At 32.4% G+C, this 21930-nt stretch overlaps 3 protein-coding genes across 13 annotated transcripts; 1 reads left to right on the top strand and 2 right to left on the bottom strand.

Annotated features, from left to right (window-relative positions):
• Positions 1-5131: 5131 nt before the first annotated feature.
• LOC107886095 (uncharacterized) lies at positions 5132-10443 on the bottom strand. 11 transcript variants are annotated; one of them, XM_041083503.1, is made up of 7 exons: positions 10011-10431; positions 9781-9825; positions 9595-9697; positions 8488-8705; positions 8000-8083; positions 7154-7709; positions 5481-7034 (listed from the first exon to the last, which is right to left on the bottom strand). In XM_041083503.1, exons 4-7 carry the CDS (start codon positions 8596-8598, stop codon positions 5686-5688), a joined length of 2100 nt encoding a protein of 699 aa, XP_040939437.1. In that variant the 5' UTR covers positions 8599-8705; positions 9595-9697; positions 9781-9825; positions 10011-10431; the 3' UTR covers positions 5481-5685. The 11 variants fall into 11 exon arrangements, with proteins under 11 accessions (XP_040939436.1, XP_040939437.1, XP_016665415.2 ...); XM_016809926.2 differs by having other exon boundaries at positions 8000-8146; positions 9781-9872; positions 10011-10430; XM_016809925.2 differs by having other exon boundaries at positions 8000-8146; positions 10011-10430.
• Positions 10444-15886: 5443 nt separating this feature from the next.
• On the bottom strand, positions 15887-17676 carry LOC107886094 (protein RGF1 INDUCIBLE TRANSCRIPTION FACTOR 1). The gene is made up of 5 exons (XM_016809922.2): positions 17218-17676; positions 16922-17098; positions 16763-16837; positions 16548-16688; positions 15887-16432 (listed from the first exon to the last, which is right to left on the bottom strand). Exons 1-5 carry the CDS (start codon positions 17218-17220, stop codon positions 16103-16105), a joined length of 726 nt encoding a protein of 241 aa, XP_016665411.2. The 5' UTR covers positions 17221-17676; the 3' UTR covers positions 15887-16102.
• Positions 17677-20399: 2723 nt separating this feature from the next.
• On the top strand, positions 20400-21587 carry LOC107888016 (L10-interacting MYB domain-containing protein). Its single transcript, XM_041084240.1, has 3 exons — positions 20400-20517; positions 20578-20738; positions 20828-21587. The coding sequence occupies exons 1-3, from the start codon at positions 20400-20402 to the stop codon at positions 21434-21436; spliced, it is 888 nt and encodes a 295-aa protein (XP_040940174.1). The 3' UTR covers positions 21437-21587.
• Positions 21588-21930: the final 343 nt, after the last annotated feature.

The following is a 21930-nucleotide window of genomic DNA, read 5'->3' as shown; positions in this document are numbered from 1 at the left end:
ATATTGGATAATGTGTTGTTTTTGGAATACGACAACATGTAATTCCATGATAAATTATTGAGTTTGTTAAGAGGTAAAGCTTGGGATGGGAATAAAATTAAAAACACCCAATCTTTTGTATTAAAAGCAACAGTTTGGGAAGGAGACCCGGTGGTTAGGAGAATGGTGTAGGGCAGGTAAAACAGGATTATAAGGATAGCTGGGTAGGGTACCCTACCCTAAGCTAGAAACCTAAAAAAATGTGGGATTGGAGGAGGGGGGGTTGGTACTCAGAATTGTGGGGAAATCTGTTAGGAAGATAGGGTAGAGATATTGTTGTCCCCACTTTTCCCCATCCCATCAAATACCAAATCTAATGAGCAGTTTGCTACGTTGTTTTTTTTTGGGTTTCGAGTGGCGTTTAGTTATTCGCTGTTATCTGTGCCACTTCAACTAACCTATGCTCCCCCTTGCTTGGGGTCTATTGTTAATTTTTATTTAGATTTGAAAATTTAATCTAGATCTCCAAATTTTATTGACTTTGATTTGAAAGAAAATTATTTGATATATTATTAGTGAATTTTTTTTAAAAAAATTTTGAGTGGGTTAAGAGTTTAATAAGAATATTATAGAATATAGTAAAAAAAATAATTATATAAATAAATATGACACTTGTAATATCTTAAGTTTATTTGTGAAATTTAAAAAATTCTATTAACGATGTAGTAAATAATTACTCTTAATTTAAATCTGTTTAATTTAAATTTAAATTAATTTTAATTTGAAGGAAGTTACTCAAATTTAAAGTTAAAATAATTTGAATAAATAACCAAGTGACTTGAATTTAAAATGATCGGATGATGAAATGATCTAAACTTATATTGACTGAACCAAAAAAACTTGACCTGACCCAAACCAAAAATATCACAAACATTTTAAAAATCGAATTGAAACATAAAACAATTCACAAGTCAAATTGCAAATCTGATTGAAACCCGCCATCTTTGTTTTAATCTTGTACAAGTGTTAATTTGGAATTTTACCCGAGCATTAGGAACATAATAAGTTTTCTCTCAAATTAAAACTCTTTCTATCATCGCTCAACCTTTCCAATGCAAAATCCTATGGATGGGCGACTGCCTTTTTTTTAGCGACAGGCCTCCACTCCATTCTGGCCACACTCCCTCATCTTGCCTCCCTCCTCCCCATCCCCATCCCTTCCTCTCTTTTTCATTTTTCTCACTCTTTCCATGTTTCTCCCGCATCCATCTTAGACATCTTTCCCTTGTTGTTGCAGAACTTTGCTCGCTCCTTGTGCAACATTTGACATGAGGAGGTGCCCTTTTTTAAAAATTAAAAAATAAAAACTTTCTCGAGTGGGTTATGGCTTATGTTTTCCCCTATTCATTGAGGCTCGCTTTTGTCCATGCTTGGTTTCGATAGTTTTTATCAATCTATGATACTCTAATGGTTCCATTGAGAAGAATATGGCTGTCGTTGACGGATCTTATGTACCGGCTCATGGAGGTTAGATCTAGTGGTTGATGTGGATTATGTCTGTGATGTTCATGTTCTTGCAAGCATTTTTTCTCTGAAGCGTTGGGTTTGGAGAACAAATGTTTTCCCATGTCTCTATATTTTTGGCAGGATTTTAATTTATTTTTTTGTTACATAACAATTTATTTTCATTTTAAAATATCGTACAAATAAAGTTAATAGTAAAAGTTAAACAATATTAACCTTCTAACTTAAATTTTAAAATATAAAAAATTAAATTGTTACAAATAAAAAATAATATTATTTAATTAAATTTCAAATGTATAAAAATAGCTAAGCTTTTTAAAGTGAAAGATTTACCAAGTCAGATGGTAGAGAATTAATTTTATTTAATTAGAATTAAAAAAAAAACCTTATGGGTTGCATTCATTCAATTGGTGGTGTTGGCTTAAATCCCATAGCTCATTGGGACAAAAAGATTTCAAATCTAGGGTTGTCTTATATTGAAATTTGTTTTATGTAGAAAGAAGAAGCGTAGTACAATCTTGACATATATATATATATATAATTCTCACTTTTATTACGTCCCAAGTGATATTTAACGAATGGGGACAAAATTTGAAACATAGAAGGACCTCTCATTTCACAAGTGGGGACACCATTTTAAGTTAAGATTTTAAATTGGATCTACATCCAAACTCGGTTCTCTCTCGTTTTATGATTTGGGGGTTTGGAAGATGACAGCATTTGGAGATTCAGTTCTAGACTTTGTGCAGACCTATCGACATGTGTTGGGTCACAATCACATTTAACTCATTTTAATGTTCGTTGCAAGAAAAAGATCCTTCTTTCATCCTCAACCAAACAAAAACACACTCTACACTGCCAATCCTTAAACATCTTATTTAAATTCAGACAACAATGATCATTAAACCTTTTGGTGCATGTTTAACCACTCAATTTATGTGTGTGTGTTCTTTTTTTTTTTTTTTTTTTTGGTTTTAACCAGTGATGTTCCTTTTTCTTTCAGCCAATGAATGTGAGTAATATATTTTCTCCACGAAATGATTGTTAGTAGGAAAATACATTAGTAGTTGATTATTGCTTCTTTTCCAAAAAATTCATTGGTGTCCATGGGCTTAAAATTTTTTTAGCCTGAATTTGGTAATAGTTTTTAGGGATTCAACACTTTTTTTTCTAGATTAATTCATTAAATCTGAAGGTGAAAACAATTTTCAAGTTTAAGGATTAATTTAAATAAAAAAATAAAACCCAAAACAATTATCAAATTTAAAATTAAATTGGATCAAACCCAAATAATGCATTAAGTGAATTATTTAATTTGAACTGGTGGACAAAGATGGCATCCAGCAGGTTGAAATGCCAACAACTTCATTGCCTTGATAAAATTAGTTTATTTTTTAACATAAAAAATAAATTAAGGTCTCTCCCACGAAGACAAATAATGTGATTGATGATTATTGATTAAGAAAAATAACTAGTTTCAAAAGATAATCATGATTCTAATTAGTTATTATTGGTTTGTTCATATATTCTAATTCATTTACTTTTATTAATTCAAATAAGGAAAACGAAGAAGAAAGATGATGATGGAATGGGGGTCTACCACTACCACCCAAGGAAGCTTAAGCAAAGGCAACACAAGTGGCTGAGATGAAATAACACAAGGTAGTGCCCCCCTCAACTTTACATAACACACCTGCTTCTTCTACCCAATATTCCACTCATGCATATACCTAAATAATATTAGGGATCCATCATTTCGATAAGGTTAGCCCACACTTTGACAAATCATAGTTTTGCTTAAAAGGACCTTCATCATTCCATCTACAATTTTATTACCATAACATCTTAATTTATTCATTTAACTCGTCCTTTTTTCTTTTAAAAGCCATTGATTTTCTTCATACAAATCAAAGTATCCAAAGCCATTGAAAAGCAAATGAATGGAAGCCCATATCTGAAAAAGGTGAAAGAATTCCTTTCAATTTCAAGGTTTAACCTGATAAAGTTAAACATGTGGGCTCAATATTTAGGCCCATCTCTTAAACACCAGTGCTTACTTTTTCACTTATAAATGTATCTTTGCAAGCAAATGTAGAAACGACAACACATTTTAGCACATTAATTGTGTTTAGTATTGGTAATGGTCGGTCGTTGGTTCTTTTAAGTAAGACCACCCCCCACCCCCGGGGGCCTTAATGGTTCTTAAAGTGAAGTTGCGACTTTTGGAGCCCACTTGGGCCTTTATATGTTTTTGCTTCGAATATGAATGCCAAGTATTTGATTGGTTTCTCAGTGGAGAAGACTAATTGGTTGACTTGATCTGCAACCCCTACTTTGAGATGCAAAATTGGGATCATCCATCAATTCAATGGGATTTACGGTATGGGATTTTGGCAATGAACCCTTTCGGGTCCTCTTGCAGTCTAATGGCAAGGATCATATATTCAACTAAGCAGGGGAAACTAGTGCAGATAAAGAAACAAACAGATGATGTGATCCCTGACTTTTCATATTTATTATTAGATATGCATTTCATCATGAATTTAAATGCAGTTGAAATCCCTTTGGAATGAGGTTGTTTCGCCAAGATTAAAGAACTTTTTTTGGGAGATTATTGCGTGGTTTTGTGCCTTGTATTAGTAAGCTTTTGACACTTGGGGCGAATATCGACTCCTTTTTGTCCGAGATGCCGTCAAACTAATGAGGACTTGGATCTCATCTTTATACATAGCCCTTTTGCACTTGCTGTGTGGCAGAAACTTGGTTTTGTACCAGGTTATTCATGGAACTTTGGCTAATCAACAAGATGACAGGAGGAGGTGTGTTTTGGGAATGTTATGGGAGGTATTTGGCACAGCAAGAATATGGTGGCTTGGAAACAAAAAGTTATCATGGCAGGCCAACTTGTCCAACCTGCGGATGAATTTATGTAATGTTGGTTGGGAGTGAGGTTAGTTCACAACTCTTAGGTTGTCATGCGTACGTCGGTTGAGGCGGGGAATGTTCGTTGGCAGAGGCCGGATATTGGAAAGCTTAAAATGTAATGTTGACATAACCATTTTGGCTGATAGTGGGTGTATGGATGGGCAGCAGTTGTGCGAAATGATTCAAGTGACTTTGTGCGGTGTATTTCCTATTTCATGAAGATCACTCTTGATCCCTTCCAGCCAGAAATCCATACGGTGCGGGAGACCTTTTATTGGCTCAAGTCTTTGCATTTAGATAATATTGCAACGGAGATTGGTAGTTAAAAGGCTTTGGCAAGCTTTTCATGTTGATAGAATGGATGCTTTGAATTCAGGTTTGTTATTAAAGGATTGTGTTTCCATCGTTTCGAAATTTCAATCTGTTTTGTTATGTTGAATTTATAAGTATGCTAATAAGGCTACTATGCCTTAGCAAGGGGAGCTTTGTACTGACTTTCCTTCCACTATTGCTAATATTGTTGATACTGAGAAATTCTCTAATCTAGATGAAAATGTGGGGAGAATTTAGGTGAATGTTTTATCCTTGTATGATGTTTCCAGCTTTTTCTCATAAAAAAAGTGACCCCAATTCAATGCATTATTTAAACGAATGCCATTCTATCTAAGGGTGGTACTGGTAGGGTATGTAAAATTACAGAAGGTGGCATAAAAGATTCAAAAGATTTAGGTGAATAATTCTGGCACATTATTCCATGAATCTGTTCCGCTAAAAACATGTTTAAGCACTCTCTCTTTGGACCATAGGTATTTTTCCTTTGCGGGGCCACGATTGAAGCATGCTTGTTCCTAAAGGATGTGCTCTTTAGTCGCTTTACTTCCATTCCTTCCATTATTTCATTGAGTCATTTCATAAGATCAATTCTTATGCTAATCTATGGAGTTCAGATAACAAGCAGATTTAATTTCTGAGATCTTTTCCTCCCTGGCTTACTGAAACAAAGAGCCCCTCTCTGCTGAAATGGAAAACGCTGGTGCCTTCTCAAAACAATATTTCCGTAGTCAACACATTGCTCTTGTTATTTCATCCTTGAATCACATTTCAGAACATAGCTAAATAGCTCTAAAAGAAAAAGGGTCAAAAATAGGAATGTCATATCATAATATCATAACATAGTCAAATAACTCTAGATCAATGAATGAGCTTAAAAGATAATTTGCAGTTAAAAGATATGGGGTTATACTAACTTGAATAGTATTATCTAAAACTTTTTCTTCCAACATAAGTGAGTCTTGACCGTTTGCCTCTCATTGGTGTGCACCAACTCTCTCCATTACCCATCTTAGCTCTCATTCTCTTGTACTCCCTTGATCTTAAAACTCCCTCCAGAATGTTTATGTCTTCACGAATTTCATGTCTAGAAAGACATGCAAGACCTGGAAGTATGTCCCTCTGAAAATCTTTCAGTCTTCTTCCTCTTCTCAGTTTGATACTAAAATCCTTTCCCTCCAGCTCACTTACTTCAAATGGCTTTGATGCTACAGAATAGACATCAACACTGCTTTCACTCAGTTGCAGAGTCATTAACTCAAAATAATCAGAGGTACACCGTCGATGCCCCTTGTCCTCATTCTCTAACTCATTAGATTCCATCTTGGTTGAAGATTCATGATGGAAAGCTGGGTTCTCCAGGGATAAATGGATAAGTGATTCAGCAGCTGTTTGGAGCAAATCATCCACTTCTGCTGATTCTTCCCTGTTATTGTTACATTCATGTTTCATTTCATTACTATCAGAAGATCTTTGATCCAGCTCACTTGAAAAAGTTTCTACAACCTGAGATCTTCCATGGGTTCCAGAAAACTGATCAGAAGCAGGAAGGTTTGAATCATAGGGTTCAATTCTGGATTGCATAGTCCTTACAGGGCTTGAATCATTATCTGAAATGCAGCTAGACTTCCCTGAAATAGGAGACTGATGAGTATGTTCATCTTCAATTATAATTTGGGTTTTATCAGAACATAACCGTGTGCCCCCTTTTTCAGTCTTCCCGCAATTCACCTGCATAGCAACTGCACGTGCAGTGTTCAGACCATGAGCAGGATCAGTTTGTAGTTCCGGCATCAGGACATCTCTTCCATTTTGGGTGTTTGAATGGTGACTGCCATGTTCTTGGGAAAGGTTTGTTTGGGTACTGGATATGCATGCAAGACCAACAAAGCTTGTTTCACATTCATTCTTTCCATTGAGTTCGGAATTTCTGACTTGAACATCCTTTATCCTATCTTTGCTATTGGAATTCATCAAAGTAAGTTTTACACCATCTTCTTGTTGAAGCATCTCAAAATTGTTATTGGAGAACTCCTTTATTTCCTTTATCCCAAATGCAGTAGGACACAAGGTTTCCTGACTCCTGCTAACAAGTTCACTAAAACCACCGGATAAGCTAGTTGTTGATGGATGGGCAGCTATGGCATCATTTAAGTGACATGAGGAATCACCAAGCTGAACTTCATTAAGATCCAAATGTCCCACTCCATAGGATTTGAACTGCTGCTTTCTAGTCAAAAAGTTTTCATGTGCCATATTATCTAGTCGTTTTGATCCTGTAGAGGAGACAAATAAAGAAAAGCTAACTTGCAATATTTAAAACATATGATTGAGGTGGACAAAGAACAGATGTTCCTACAAAAATGCTGCTCCAGCGTGAAGGAAGCATCAGTACCTTGATCAGAACAGCTCCAGTCTATGCAGCATCTGCTATCCATGACAAAGGAGCTACTCTCAGCAATCCCACGACATAGCTCTTTCTTCATGCTTCCTGAAATGACTGGATTAGAGATAACAGTAACTTCTGAATCATGCTTTCCTCCAGAATCTGCAACTTTAGCAACAAAATCAGAAGGCGGATGTTTTGCCTCCTCATCTGAGGTCCTCTCAGTAGATTCTTCCAAATCAATGACAATTCTGGGGCAAGTATTACTATTCTTGCCATAACAACTTCTCCGTGTATCTTCCTTTTTCCCTGCAGCCACTCCAAGGCTTAGGGAAAGCCTTAAGTCTAGTGGATCTGAGAAATCAGCATATTGTTGAGAATTTACATAGATGGCTTCTTTTAAGTGATCCCCAACCTTTCTTTTATTTAGAAGATTATCATCACCAAGATTTGTATATTGATCAGATAAAAGTTGAAGATCGAAAGGTCCTCGCTGAAACTTATGGTAATTGTTGCCCTTCCACTCACCTAACAACTTCTGACTTGATGATAATCTTGAGCCCAACTGAACATTTCAAAGAGAAAAGGCATAAATCAGTTAGCCTGTCAACTAGATCACTTCCAAACAATAAAAAGTTATGATAATTCATGCAGAAGTGAAAACTCTTAACCAGATTTCTTCTATGACAAAAAAAAAAAGAAAAAAGAAAAGAAAAAGAACTACCATATCTCGATTACATGGCATCATATTCCAAACTTCAAAAGCCTTTGTTCTCTAACTAATAAATTGAAAATCACTTTAGCATCTTTGGAGGTCAACTTTCTAACAGTCAAAAAGACAGTAGCCTCTATTACCATGGGAATTGAATCTGCAGGGAGTCTGGTTTCTTGGGACCACGATTGGTCATTTTCTTTCCATAAATTGTATGTTTCATGCTCCTGCAGGTGAAGATCCTTCATTAGAGTCTTCTGAACACTATATAAACGATGGAGCTCGTGGACCTGATAAAACCAATAGCAAGAATATAAGCATCTAAAGTGAGGGTAGAATCGTGTTTCTTTATGCATCAGATTTTGACATGCATGGCCTCATTGTCCACCCTTTCAGTAAAAGCAATATATTAAAGTATAAATCCAAATCATGTAAACTCATCCAGTTTGAAAGCTATAAAATTAACACCACAAAGTTTAAGCCAAAAGTTTCCACACCAAGATCGTCAAAAGTGTGCCCAACAAAGGGACATTATTAATAAGCATCAAATCCTGGCCTGACTTTATGGCAAATTCAGAATAGAAAATTTTAGCAAACTAACAAGTAATGAGCCGAGAAGGTATCCTTGTACCTGATTTCTGAATATGATCTCCTGATCGAGCATCGTCAGTTTGAAAATATCTTTAAGTGAATCAGTGTATCGTTGCACTGAATTCAAATCAAAATCTCCCAGCATCAACATCTTTTCCTCAGAAGAATGAAACAAATACCTCAATTGATATCAGATCTTGCATCCTCGAATAAATGAGTCTTGAAAAGATGTTTCACATGTTCCTTTGCTCTCCATTTCTGCACACAGTTGTCACATAGAAACCACGGTGATAAGATAATGACTACCACTAGTAATCAATAAGGTTGCCATAATGACTACCACTAGTAATCAATAAGGTTGCCATTCAGGGAAAATGATAATAGCCAATAAGGCAGCCAATCTTGGAAAGACAACGGTCTTTCCGTGTGAGAAACACGTCTAGAAAAAATCATGTTTAAGAATTATCAGATGAAATTTGAAAACATTCCATCAATTTCATTATAAAAACATAGAATTTAACCTTGCCTTGTCCATTCAAACAACATATTTAAACCGAAACGCCAACTGATTATAGTCATTGCAAGATTTTAGCCATAATTCTAACTACTGCTATACTTTGCTATAGAACAGTTTAACCTTATTAATATTTCCAACTACACAAATTTGTTTGGTCAATATGAGGTGTAATTGGCAAATTTAGAATTATTACTAAAGAAGAAAACCAAAGTAGCCAATAGCAAGGACTCTGAAGAAATGGCGAAAATATCTATGTTATAAATGGAAGAATTACTGACTAACATCAGCATCATACATCAATGCATTTTCTTAGCTGTTTCCCACTGAAACAGTGCTATTTGTAGGATATTATGACACAATGGCATCCTTCAGAATTACAGATTTAATTCATATATAAACGTTGAAATAGCGTATTTCTAAAAGATAACTTAAAGGCTCAACTAAGCTTCATCCATAAGAAACTTTTCCCTATGATCCAACAATTACCAGCTGAGGAGAAAATTAGGTGGCTGAAACACACAGCGCCAGGAGAACATTGAAGTCACTTCTCACGATCACATACAACAATCTTATGAAACAAGCATGGACAAGTATGTGATTAAAAATAGATGCGGGTCTGTAGATATTTACCATAAAAAGGTCTCTCTTTTTTTTTTGCTTCCATTCAGACATAACTAATGTAGTGACTAGTCCATTGTTGAAACATGCAGATGAATCTGGGTAAAATTTTAACCTATAAAACAAGCCATTGAAGCCACATTCTGCTTATATTTATACGCCTTTTAGAAAAAGAACAAGAAACTTGATTATGATTACCTCGAAACGGAATCTACCGAGAGGAACAGAACTTGATGTTAAATCCTAATAATTGGTGATTATATCAACGCTTAGTAAAACAAAAAGCCAACCTCATAAAAAGCAAAGACATGAAGCATTAAAGAAAGAAACAGAAAAACTAACAAGACATGAACACATAAACAATAAAGAGAAAAAAGCTTAAAATATGACCACGAAATCCCAGAAATATAGAGGGAGAAAGAACTCACCAGGAGACAAATAATCCACAAAAATAAATTTAAAAACATTCCGCCATGAGATAAAGAAAACCCTCTACTTTCCACTTTGTGGTTCTTCCCAGAAACAAGTGACCCAACTGTATTAACCAGATCACAATAAAGATGTTAAAAGAAAAAAAAAACAATTCCCAAGAATCTCAACTACTAAAAACTCAATGCAGTTAGACGAAAGAGATGATATGTTAAAAAAAAAAAAGAAATGAAAAGGAATCAGATCACGGGTTTGGGACCAAATAGAAAGAAACTAAAAGAGAAAGAAAGGAAAAGAAAATTGAAAGAGGGAGGAGAGAAGATAAAAAAAAATTCTCATTTTCTTTTTATATTTGAGAAGAGATTGTTGCAGCACATCATTGTTTCTTTTTATGCTGCTATTTATATTCACTTTCTGTCTCTTTCTCTCTCACACATATTATATAATCTTTGGGACTCCACTGGGTTTCTTTTCTTTTTAGGGTTTTGACAATGTTTACTTTTTTGTTTATCTTACAAAGATTAGTTCAAATTTTAATTAAACTCATTTTTCTAATATTAAATACAAATTTAGTATTCAATTAGGAAAGGAAATGTAATACTAATTAAATATATTAAACTATACTTATAAACATTTGCTAGCTGCTACTAGTATTATTATTTGTAAATAACACTATTACGAATATATGTTCAATAAATTATAATTTAAAATTCAATCAATAGATGAAAGCTCCGGGATGGTAAATTGTAATTAAATTGATTTTTATTTTATTTTACGTTTTTATCCCTCCATTAATAGTTGCTTGTTTTAAAGTATAAACCATTTAATTTTGTAACCCCAGTTGGTCCACCGCCAGTGCCCATCCTTATTCCGAGATGCCCGATTTATATTATTCAGTTGAAATAGAAAACTTGGAAATTAATTCAGTCATTAATGTGGTAATTAAAGAATATTTATGACTTACCTTTTACTTGCATATGAACAAGTTGGTTAGACATGAATGCATACGATTTGTACTTGAAAGTGAGAGGTTAAGAGGGGACATTATATTATAATAATATTATCGGTGGGACCATGCATTTCTTTACCCATCTTATTATAAAATTTAATAATCATTTTTTTAATTTTAAATACAATCCATATATTAAAAATGATTGAAAACATTATTAATTTAAAATGTGCTCTTCATTTACTTTTAAATTAATCATTATTATTACCTTAAGTGAACACTCCGATTTCTACAAAAAAAAATTTTAATAAATTTATCTCAAATATTTATTTATTTTGTATTTCTGTAAAAGTTTATCAGAATTCCATTCAAAAAGTTAATCAGAATTAGAGGTATATAATAAGGAATAATACAAAAATTTAATCATAAATTTTATTTGAGTGAAGGCTTTTTTGAGAAATGCGAAAACGGTCGGGGTGGAAGGATTTTTTTATTATTATATAACTATGAGGATAAACAGAAACCAACGATCAAATACAGCTAACGTACATCCATGCAGCAAGTTGCTTCAAATGGTAAGTCCAAACGCAGTAGCAGCGCGTATGATTACCCTTATTGACCCGACCCGGGTAGAATAGTGGAGCGAGGAGGTTTCCGGGTCAGAATGCAGTGTGGATGGGTTTGAAGGATTTGGGGGGAGGCAAAGTGATGAAAGTCTGAATTTTGGAGAAAGGGGAAATGGAAAAAGACAAGTCTTTTTCAATAACGAAAATAACGATACTCGCAACTATGATAATTTTTATAATATTATTATTTATTTAGGGTAAACTATTAAAATAATTATTTTTATTTGTATCAAGTTATATTTTAGTAACATATATTTGAAGTATCATATTTTTATTATTTATAATATTATTTTGTTACGAAATGGTTAGTCTATCTTTAAGGTATGTTACCTCTCAAATGACAATCTGACTTGATAGTTAAAATGACTTTTAAATGCCAACATAGATGTCTAGGCAAATAAATTAATTAATTTTTAATTAAATAAATTGAATTAATTGAATTTTCTAAATTAATTAAAGGAAGATGTTAATTTGATAATCAAAACTAATGCATCATATTATTCTTTGAAATAAAAAAAAAACTTCGGTCTCATTTTTTTTAAAATTTTTGTTTCCATTTTAAATTATTTGATTTTTTATTCAAAATGAAAGAATAAAAGATCGACTCAATAGAAGGTTCAGTCATGAATAACAGTAGGTAATGAGTTTTTTTGTTCTTTACATGGGCTTTGAGTTCATATATTATGTATTTTTTTTTGTAAAAAGGTGGTCCATTTTTTATATTTTTCTATATTGTGACAGACAAAAAGGACACACTTCATATTTGTTTATTTGTATATTGTGGGCAACCACAATTGTAATTAAGTATAGAGGTTGATGTGTCAATTTATTCATCTTCTTTGTCGTTTTGCTATTCTTTTCTCTAATTGTTACAAAAAGAATCCAATTGTTACTTCTTTTTAAATTGGAGAAAATTGAGTTTTAAGACTAAATTTTGTATTCTATTTCCATAAAAAAAAATTTAACTTTTTTCATCCCAACTGGACATCCATGCTGGCATTTAAAATTAAATTTAATTGTCACATTGAACTGTCATTTGGGAAGTAACAGATCTTAAGGACAGAGTAACCATTTCATAACAAAACGATAATGCGGGTAACTAGAACATAACATTTTAAATATAAGTAATTAAAATATAACTTAAGCTAAATAAAAGTGACTATGTTAAAAATTTATCCTATTTGTTTATGAAAATGAACAAAAATTGATGATAATATTTACGAATAGGATGCTGTCCTTGTCTGGAGTAGACATTACAATGTCTACCGGGACTGCATTGCACTGCCGGAATTTATTGGGAAAATGTTGAACCGTGTTAAATGTAATTTTCGTTTTCCTTTGGTTAAAACCAAAAATTCATTAGGTAGGAATATTCCTGTACTTTATTTTTCTTTCTTCTATTTTTGGACATGAAGATGATCATGGTTTAGCTGTTAGTTTTTGGTTAACTTCAGATCAATGCCTAACATGGTTAAATAGCTTTTGCATAATTGTGTATTTTTAACCTTTTTAAGTTCGGCGCTGGAGTTGGTAATTGATGGCTTGTTGTCACAGTGTTTTAAAACACAATGACGTGGTATTAAATGGTGGTGGGTTGGGATAAAGTACCGGAATTAAGTATCATTTACTTCATTTTATCCTTCAATCACAATATTGGAATCAGATTATGATTTTATGAGATTTGAGCATATTTCATAATTAATTGTTTATTTTATCAAATAGTGTTTATTAAATACTGTTACCCGCTATTAATACCCTAATTTTGGACAACAAAAAATTCAATTGCTGGTGTTTGCTACTTCGATAGGTGGAGTGTGGACAGATTTGGCAAGGATGGGAGGAAGTACATAACTTTGTTCATGCCAGACCAGAACACAATCAAAGCAGCTGTCAAATGAAAAAGAACGCCAAAAATGATTACTCTTGTGCACCAGCCGAGAATCGAACCCGGGTCTGTACCGTGGTGCTGTCTGCTCACATTTTGATAAATGTAAATATATATTATTTTAATATTAAAGTTTCGGTCTCCATCATTGTTGCCTCTGATTTTGCAATGAGAATTCAAAAACGATATTTTATCTTTAAATATAATTGAATAAAAGTGTAATTAATAAAGTAATAATTATATTATTTTATAATTATAAATTATTGTAATTTTTTAGTCGTATTTAGCTGACAGAATATGATTTCTCATGTCATGTTTGATAATGAAAATTATAATTATACAATTGCATAATTTATAATTTTAAAATAATTATTATTATAAAAAAATATTATTAGTATGATAAAAATAAGTTTTAAACAAATAACAAAAATTAAAATCAAATAATCATATGTATTATGTTAATATAAAAAAATAGTTGATAATACGATTACTACTAAAAATAATAAGAAAATTACACATCGTATACAATTTTATCTAATTGTTTTATTTCATATTTGTTGGGTTATTCATTCTTTAATATTTAATATTTCGGTTCAGCCCAAATAGTATGTAGAGTTAATTATACAAAATTGTATAAACTTAATTTGAAAAAAAATTTATGTTAGATTATATTTATTTTTATAATACGTAAATTAAATAAAAAATAATATATATTTTATAATCTATAACATTTATAAAAAAAATATAAATTATTCAATAACTTTCATAACATTTTTTATAAATAATATAATTTTTTCCATAACTTTATAGAAAATTATTTTTTGTAAAGGGTAAACTACACCAAATACCATTAAACTTTGACTAATTTTTAATTTTGCTACCTAACTTTAGAAAATTACAAAGATGTCAATAACGTTATTGCGTTATTACAAAAGATGCCACTCTGCCGTTTACTATTGTTACTTAAGTAGTGATGTCTGATGCGGTATGTTAAATGTACAACATATTTAAAAATTAATTCAATATTAATATTAAAAATAAATTTTTAAACACATGGCAGATTTAACATGCCATACGCTATTACTGAAGTAATAGCACTAAACATTCGAGTGGCATCTTTGTAATAACACAATAATGTTAGTGGCATAGTTTTAAAAGTTCAACGATAAAAATTAAAAAGTAACCAAAGTTCAGTGGTATTTGGTGTAATTTACCCTATTGTAAATAAGTTATGATTTCTTTTTTTTCTTTTTTTTATTAATAAGTATATTAGTTTTATAATATACAGTAAGACACATAAATAAGTTACAATAAAATAATATAATTTTTTATAATATGTAAATTATTTTTTAAAATAAACTTTTTAGCAAATAATTTTAATTTTTTTAGGATTTAAATGATATAAAATTTTGTTATGATTTTATAAAATACATAAAGTATTTATAAAAAATAATTTTTTAAGATTTATAATATGAGAAATTTTTTTGTTATAATCAACTCAAATACTCATAAATATTCGTATAATTACTTCAATTCTTACCCTACCGCTAAGAATTAGAAAATATAATTTAAGTGACTACTCTAATTACATCCAATTCGATGGAGCTAACAAACTTAAATAATTACACAAACATACAATTATTATATAATTAAAAATAATTAAATTAAAATCCAATTATTAAATTAACTGAGTGTAAGGAATGAACAGATGTAAAAAAAGAAAAAGGGGGTGGCAATTTGCACAAACAGCTAAAAAGTTAAATACTTTCCTCTTGTATTGTCATGTTTTATGCACGGTAAAAAGAAGGATGTGGAAAAGAGAGGAAAAAAACAAAATGTAATAAAAAAAAGGGTGTTGTGGGCTTTACCAATTCCATCTTTCCATGGTGTTATCTGTCTGCTTATCTTTTGTTGATTTTAGGGGCCCATTTTTCCAATCCAATCTCAGAGGCTTAAATAATGCCTTCAGATTTGACATTTTGCTATTCCCGTTTCCCAACTTGCCATAGATTAAGGTTTTGATTGAATGGTACCAAAAATTCAACTACACTTTCAAACCCCTATCATACTACCTTTTTACTATTTACCAAAATTCAATCTCTGCTTTTTCTTAGTGTTCCATTATAACAACAATTTTGATTTCAATAGTTGATGATATTTAATAAATTTAAACGTCAAATCCCCAAGGTTTTTCTTTATATATATAAACAGTAATAATATGGATAAGCTTGTTATGACTTGTTTAATCACCCAGCAAAAGGACGCTATAGTTTATTTAAACACTATTTTGCAATGCGAGAGAAACCCACTTTTCCTTTTGTCGCATTTAAACAAACCACCCTTTGAGATGGTCAATTGTCTGCACCTTTCTAAACCATATAATTCACATCCTTCACATGACTTTTAAAAGTTAACTTGACTCAACAATGGCTTAGATTTAGAATCCCATCTGAATTACTACAAGTTTGACATAACGAATCATCTTTCTCTAATTCTTTTAACAGTGATCCAATTCTAATATGTATTCTTATGTCTAATAGGTTTAAAAACTACACAAAATTTGAGGAAGAGCAATTAATTGATTTTACAATGCACTCAAAACTTCCCCATTTCTTTGGAAACACAACCCATTTAATTCAAAGGTGATCTATGAGGCACACCTTTCCGGCGGCTATTACTCTCAGCCTGTGAGCATCTGTGGCCGTGGGGAACTCGAGGGGTTAGGATGCAGCTCCGTTTCTTCTTGTTTATCTTGAGAAACTCGGTTGTAGCTGTGCAAAGAAGTAAAGATGGCTTGCAGTTGGTTCCACTGTCACCATTGCTAGTGGCAGCTGTGTTTGCGGATCCTCCTGACCAACTTGATCTATGGGAGTCCAGGACTGAGTCAGGAGTCATTTGAGGATCCTCTTCCTGCTCTACCAACCAAAAATCATTTCTACTTTTGTACAACAAGTGCTTAACCTGCATGCATGTTGCGAAAAAAGGACATCAAATTTAGAGTTGAGAACAAAGAGAGAAACAACAACAGTGACATTGTAAGAAAATCAATATTAGGGAGTGTGAATATAGGATGAACCTTGCAAGAGAGGGAGCAGAAGAGAAACGAGTCTTGAAGGCCGCGATCGCATTTGACGCACAAGTTACCAGAGCCTCTAAATGGGCGTGACATTGGCCTTTCATTCAAAAATATTACTTTGGCACTGTTTGTTGTGTAAGGCTGTGGAGTTATGAAACTGATCAGATGAATAGAATCCAAAAGAAAGAAAAAAAATTCAATGATTATTTTCATACTTGAACGAGGGAACAATTGATCAGTTTCTGAGCATCACTCAATCGTATAACATCTTGATAAACATACCTTCTTATCTGTGTACAAGGAAAAACAGAGTGAATTTGATCTGCAATGGTGAATTTTAATATGATTCCTGGGGAAATTATAGATGAATGAACCTGTAAGCGACGATGATGACGGTGAAGAGGCAAGCAGTGAGGGCAAATTGTAATGCAACAATTCAAGCAGAAAATGTTCTTCTCATTCTTCCTTGCAGATTCATGAAGTATGCAAGGATCGAAGAACTTTTGTCCAAGAAGAACCCCAAGCCAATGAGGAATTGATCTTGGACCAACCTGTAAGAAATTGAAAAGAAAAAAAACACCCAACAAAGTTGAATCAACATCAAATGATTTCATGAACTGAAAAAAAAAATTAAGTTCCAGAAATTAAGGTATAATAAAGAGACATATACCATGTTCTGTTTTGCTGTTTGTAGAAGAAGCAGGAGTGGATGTCAGGAGTTTTATAACGAATAATTGGAGGAGGAAGAGAGGTGGGCGTTAATAAAGTCATCAGCCATCAATGAAATGTCATTGAAAGAGAGATCTAAAAAGAGGACAAAGAGTTGGGTTGAGGGCCTTTGTGGATGTTAGTGGTGGGGAGAGATACGAAAAAATCAGGAAAAAAAGGGAACGGCGCCTCTCTCTCCAGTGGCAGTGCCAGCAGTAGTGGCAGCCAACAGCAGCGACTGTTTGCAGTGTTGTAGCGAAATGGGGCCTGGGCCTCATTTAAGGCATAGATGTGAAGGGGCTACCTACACTATACTAGTAGTTAGTTGTTGTGGTAAGTGTGTATGGTGTGCAGATTTTGAATGTCAAAAGCAAATCTTTTAGCAGATTTTAGACCTTAACCTATCATCTCTCTTCCCCCCTATAACCTTTTAAGTGTCTAAAACATTTATGCATACTGTGCATTGATTTTGTTCTTATCGTGTTCAACTCACCCTCTTGGAAATCCGGATGCAATCTTCAACTTTGCTTGAAGTATGGGGGTATTCATTCGTTTTTCAGCCAAAAAACAAAATTAGGCGTTTCCGAAGGAGTTATTATTATTTGAAACTAGGGTGTTAACTCTATTTTATTTTCATGAACGAGAATACAATCTCGATGTCGTAATTAAAGAAAAAGATAAGGTGCAAATTTTGATATTAAAATGTAATGATATTGGTGAAAAAGAGGCAAGTGAGAGATGGAAAGGGACGCGTATGGGAATACATAATATAAACAGTAGTTATTTGTGGTCGCTACCAAACGGACCAAATTCGGCTAATGTTGACCATTGTTGCAGAGTGAGTGAAGAAGGAAACTATCATTAATGTTCTGTTCTTTTAAATCCTCCCTTAATTATGGAGCTCAAGCTTAGGTAGTTATATTAAATTTGAAACTTTTTTAATAAAATTTGAATTTTAAGTCTTACTAGTTAATCCATCAAATTTTAGCCTCCAACTCAACCTTAAGTTATTTACATTTGGACTAAGGCCCCGTTCAGCACTACTTGTGTGATGGGCTTTTGGCAAAAAAGTAATTTTTTTGTTAAAAGTAATAAAGAATAACCTTCATCTGTACCACTTTTTTCAACTAAAAAAAAGGACTTTTGCACATATGAAAAGAAGAAATTTTTTGCTTTTATCAGCCAAAAGTACTTCTTGGCAGTATTTTACTATTTTAACCTCTGCTTTTTCTAGACGTTAGAGGATATTATTTTCCTCTTTTCTTGTCTGATTTGTTCTCTGGTTTGTTCTTCTTATCTTCACCTGCTGCTTTAAAAGATTTCTTGCAGAACCTATTTCTTCCATTTTAAGTAAAAAAAGCAAAACCATAACCAAAACATGTCTCATCTGCTGTAATTCTTGCAGAAGTGTTTTGTTCCTCCATTTTAATTTTCAACAATATTTTCTCCATTTTAATTTTCAACAATATTTTCTTCTCTGGTTTGATCCTCTTCTCCACCACCGGTGAGTTTTTTCTTTTCCTTCTCATTCTTCTCTTTAATTTTTTCGTTCTCATCTTCTTCTCTTCTTCTCTCAGTTTGGGGCTTCGCTCACTCACTCTCTGCTTTATTGAAAGCTCACAAATCTTTCTTGCACTCACTCTCTTAAGCTCAAATCGCCCACAAATCTGGTACTTTTGATCTTGCTTTCCCATATATTTGATTCCAATCGATTGATCGTTATAGCAAAATCTTGCTCTCTTTTTTCCTGTTGAATTTTGTTGTTAAGTATGCTTCATACTATTTATTTCTGAAAAATGGTTCTTTTTGGGGTCTTCTTTTTTTTATTAAACTGTTTTAGTTGTTTGTAGATTGAAAGAACTATATCTATGCCTTTTATCTTTATAAAGATTTTGCTTCCAGTGATGGGTTAGTTTTGTTGATAATTTTTTCGTTCAAGTTTAGGTAAGATTGTTGAAATTTGGTTTATTTGTAGAAAGAAGGAAAGTCAAAAGGTTAGTGTTGCTTCAGCCCAACAAAAAAATAGCAGAATGTTGCAAAACAATAGGCCACCATATTAGTTGTAGTCAAATAGAAGACAATGTCTTGAATCTACTAAAGATAGAGCAAAAATTAATCTAAAATTTATTAAAGATGTATGCCCAGATCTTAAAGCACCTAAACTAGGATGTAATAGGAAAGACATAAATAATATAAATTATGAGTCAGAAGATTATTCAGATATTAACAAAATAGATAACATTAAAAGAAGTAAAAAATATCCTTATAAGAAAATATAGATACAAAGATTTTAAGAGAAATAAAAGAAGATATTCTAAAAGAGAGAAATATATGAGGAAAAATACTTTCTCAAAATAATATAGATAATGATAAAAAAATCTATAAAAGAATGTAAATGTTTTAGTTGTGGAAAAATAGGATATAGCTAAATATTGTAGGGAAAAAAGATAGGATTAATGAGATAAATATTAATAATGAAATATTTAAAGGAAGAATTTACAGATAGTGATATTATATATTTATAGTATAGAATGACAGAGAAGTTCATACAGATAAAAAGATAGAGGATGTAGATAAATTTGTACAATTATTAGATTGTCAGGAACAATTTAATCAAGAATCTAAAATTAGAATAATTATGTTTGATATGAATGAGCTAATTAAGTTTGCTGCTAAAGCTAACTTTGATTTATCACCTAAAAACTATTTTATCTATGTTAATTATTTCGATACCAATTGTCGAGAAAATTCTCAACATGGCTCGCTGCTTGGCTGCTATCTTCTCCATATTTCTACTCCAACGTAAAGAAATTAATTCTATAAACACTTTTAACCAATGCAAAATATTTCAGGTTATTTTATTAATCATTAATAATTTCAGCGTTAAACAGCCTCTCTATGTTTTATTCGTATGCTTGTTTTGTCATTGAAGCTGCATGGTTTAATTGTGTTTGATGTTATTATTAGTTGTGTTCTTTTTCTTGGTTATTATTCCATTCTTGAAAAGTTGATTTTGATTGAGAAAAAAAAAATCTTAGGATCCTATCTTGATTTCGATACACATCTAAAAAAATATACTTTTGTGACATTTGATTTTCTTAATTGCTTTACTGGCTGAAACGAATCTGTTCGTATACACAATAGATGAGTACGTCGGCGATTGAAGTTAGTGGTAAAAAAGTGAAAGCAATGTGGGATAAGAGATTGACAGAAATATTTTGTGATATTTGTATTAAAGAGATATTGAAAGGCAATAGGTCTGGTACTCATTTCACAAAAGATGGATGGTTGAAAATAATGACTAACTTTGAGAAATAAACAGGCAAGGGTTTGTCACAAAGACAACTTAAAAATAGGTGGAATGCCCTAAAAAAAGAATGGAAAGCTTGGAAGAAACTTAAAGGCGAAGATACTGGTCTAGGGTGGAATCCTATAAAAAGAACCGTTGATGCATCGGATGATTGGTGGGAGAGTAGGCTAAAGGTACATTAATAATTCCCTATATTTTTGTTTTTTTCTTATTTATGAGTTTATTGATAATTACTGTTATTAAACTATCATTTGATATGTAGGTTGTGCCTGAAGCTCAAAAATTTAGAACATCGGACATTGATCCTGAATTCGAAGGGAAGTTAGACCAAATGTTCATGGGGATAGTTGCAACAGGTGATAAAGCATGGGCACCTTCTTCTGGTACACTCTATAGTGATATTTTTGAATATGTTAACAATGAAATACCTGAAGAGAATGAAGAAGAAAATGTGAGAAATGATGTTCACATTTTAAATGATGTTTACATTTCAAATGATGTTCAAATTGATGGAAACGGTCAAAAAAGGAAAAACCCTGAGATATCAAGTTCACATTTTAAAACTGGAAGAAAGAAATCCTCAAAGCAAATTGGAGGGGCTACAAGATTGTCTAGTCAAATAGAAAAATTATGCAATGCAACTGACAATATGAGTCAAGCCACATCTAGTTTGGCTCCTGTTATGGATCCATATGGTATTCCACAAGCAGTCAAAGTGCTCGACAGCATGTCGGAAGAAGTTCCAGAAGCTAGTCTGCTATACTTTTTCGCACTTAGATTATTGCTCAATAAGGACAAGCGAACTATGTTTTTATCAATTAATCCCAAGATTAGAGCTTTGTGGCTTAAGACGGAAATGGAGGATAGCTGAAAATTTTCTAATCTTCTAGGGTTAGGAGATATCTATTATGTGACTAAACAAAAATCCTAAACTAGTTTTATCAATAGTTATTTATGTTTGGTTTTTGGATATTGAATTTATGTTCTACTTATCTATGTGTAATCTACTTTTATTAATAGTTGTTTATGTTTGGTCTTTGGTTATTGAATTTATGTTCTACTTATTTATACTAAATTAGTTTTATCAATAGTTGTTTATATATGATTTTGGATGTTCAAATTTTTTGACAGGTGATGAGTATAGTTGAGAATTACAGCAGTGATGACAGTGATGATGAAAGGGAAAAGAAAGAGATTTTACAACGCATGGAATGTTTTAATCGATTATTTGTTGTTGCATCTTCTTCCGTACAATTATATTACGAGAAGTATATATTAAAGCAGCCATGCATGAATTCAAAACAGTCAGGTGAAACATGGATTCGAGAGATCCTTAACGGTCACGAGTCACGCTCTATGATTAAT

The sequence above is a fragment of the Gossypium hirsutum genome, chromosome A12 (assembly GCF_007990345.1).
Source record: "Gossypium hirsutum isolate 1008001.06 chromosome A12, Gossypium_hirsutum_v2.1, whole genome shotgun sequence".
Classification (NCBI taxonomy): Eukaryota; Viridiplantae; Streptophyta; class Magnoliopsida; order Malvales; family Malvaceae; genus Gossypium; species Gossypium hirsutum.
This window is presented reverse-complemented; position numbering and strand designations above follow the sequence as displayed.

Coding starts and splice junctions, on each gene's coding strand:
- LOC107886095 (XM_016809924.2), bottom strand. CDS start 8,598: ATGTTGATGCTGGGAGATTTTGATTTGAATTCAGTGCAACGATACACT. Junction 7,710..7,999: donor CTGCAGATTCAATTCCCATG/GTAATAGAGGCT, acceptor TGAAATGTTCAG/TTGGGCTCAAGATTATCATC. Junction 7,035..7,153: donor CTGGAGCTGTTCTGATCAAG/GTACTGATGCTT, acceptor TCTCCTCTACAG/GATCAAAACGACTAGATAAT.
- LOC107886094 (XM_016809922.2), bottom strand. Junction 16,838..16,921: donor GTCATCATCGTCGCTTACAG/GTTCATTCATCT, acceptor CCTTGTACACAG/ATAAGAAGGTATGTTTATCA. Junction 16,433..16,547: donor TCTGCTCCCTCTCTTGCAAG/GTTCATCCTATA, acceptor ACATGCATGCAG/GTTAAGCACTTGTTGTACAA.
- LOC107888016 (XM_041084240.1), top strand. CDS start 20,400: ATGAGTACGTCGGCGATTGAAGTTAGTGGTAAAAAAGTGAAAGCAATG. Junction 20,518..20,577: donor ATTGAAAGGCAATAGGTCTG/GTACTCATTTCA, acceptor AGAAATAAACAG/GCAAGGGTTTGTCACAAAGA. Junction 20,739..20,827: donor GGTGGGAGAGTAGGCTAAAG/GTACATTAATAA, acceptor TTTGATATGTAG/GTTGTGCCTGAAGCTCAAAA.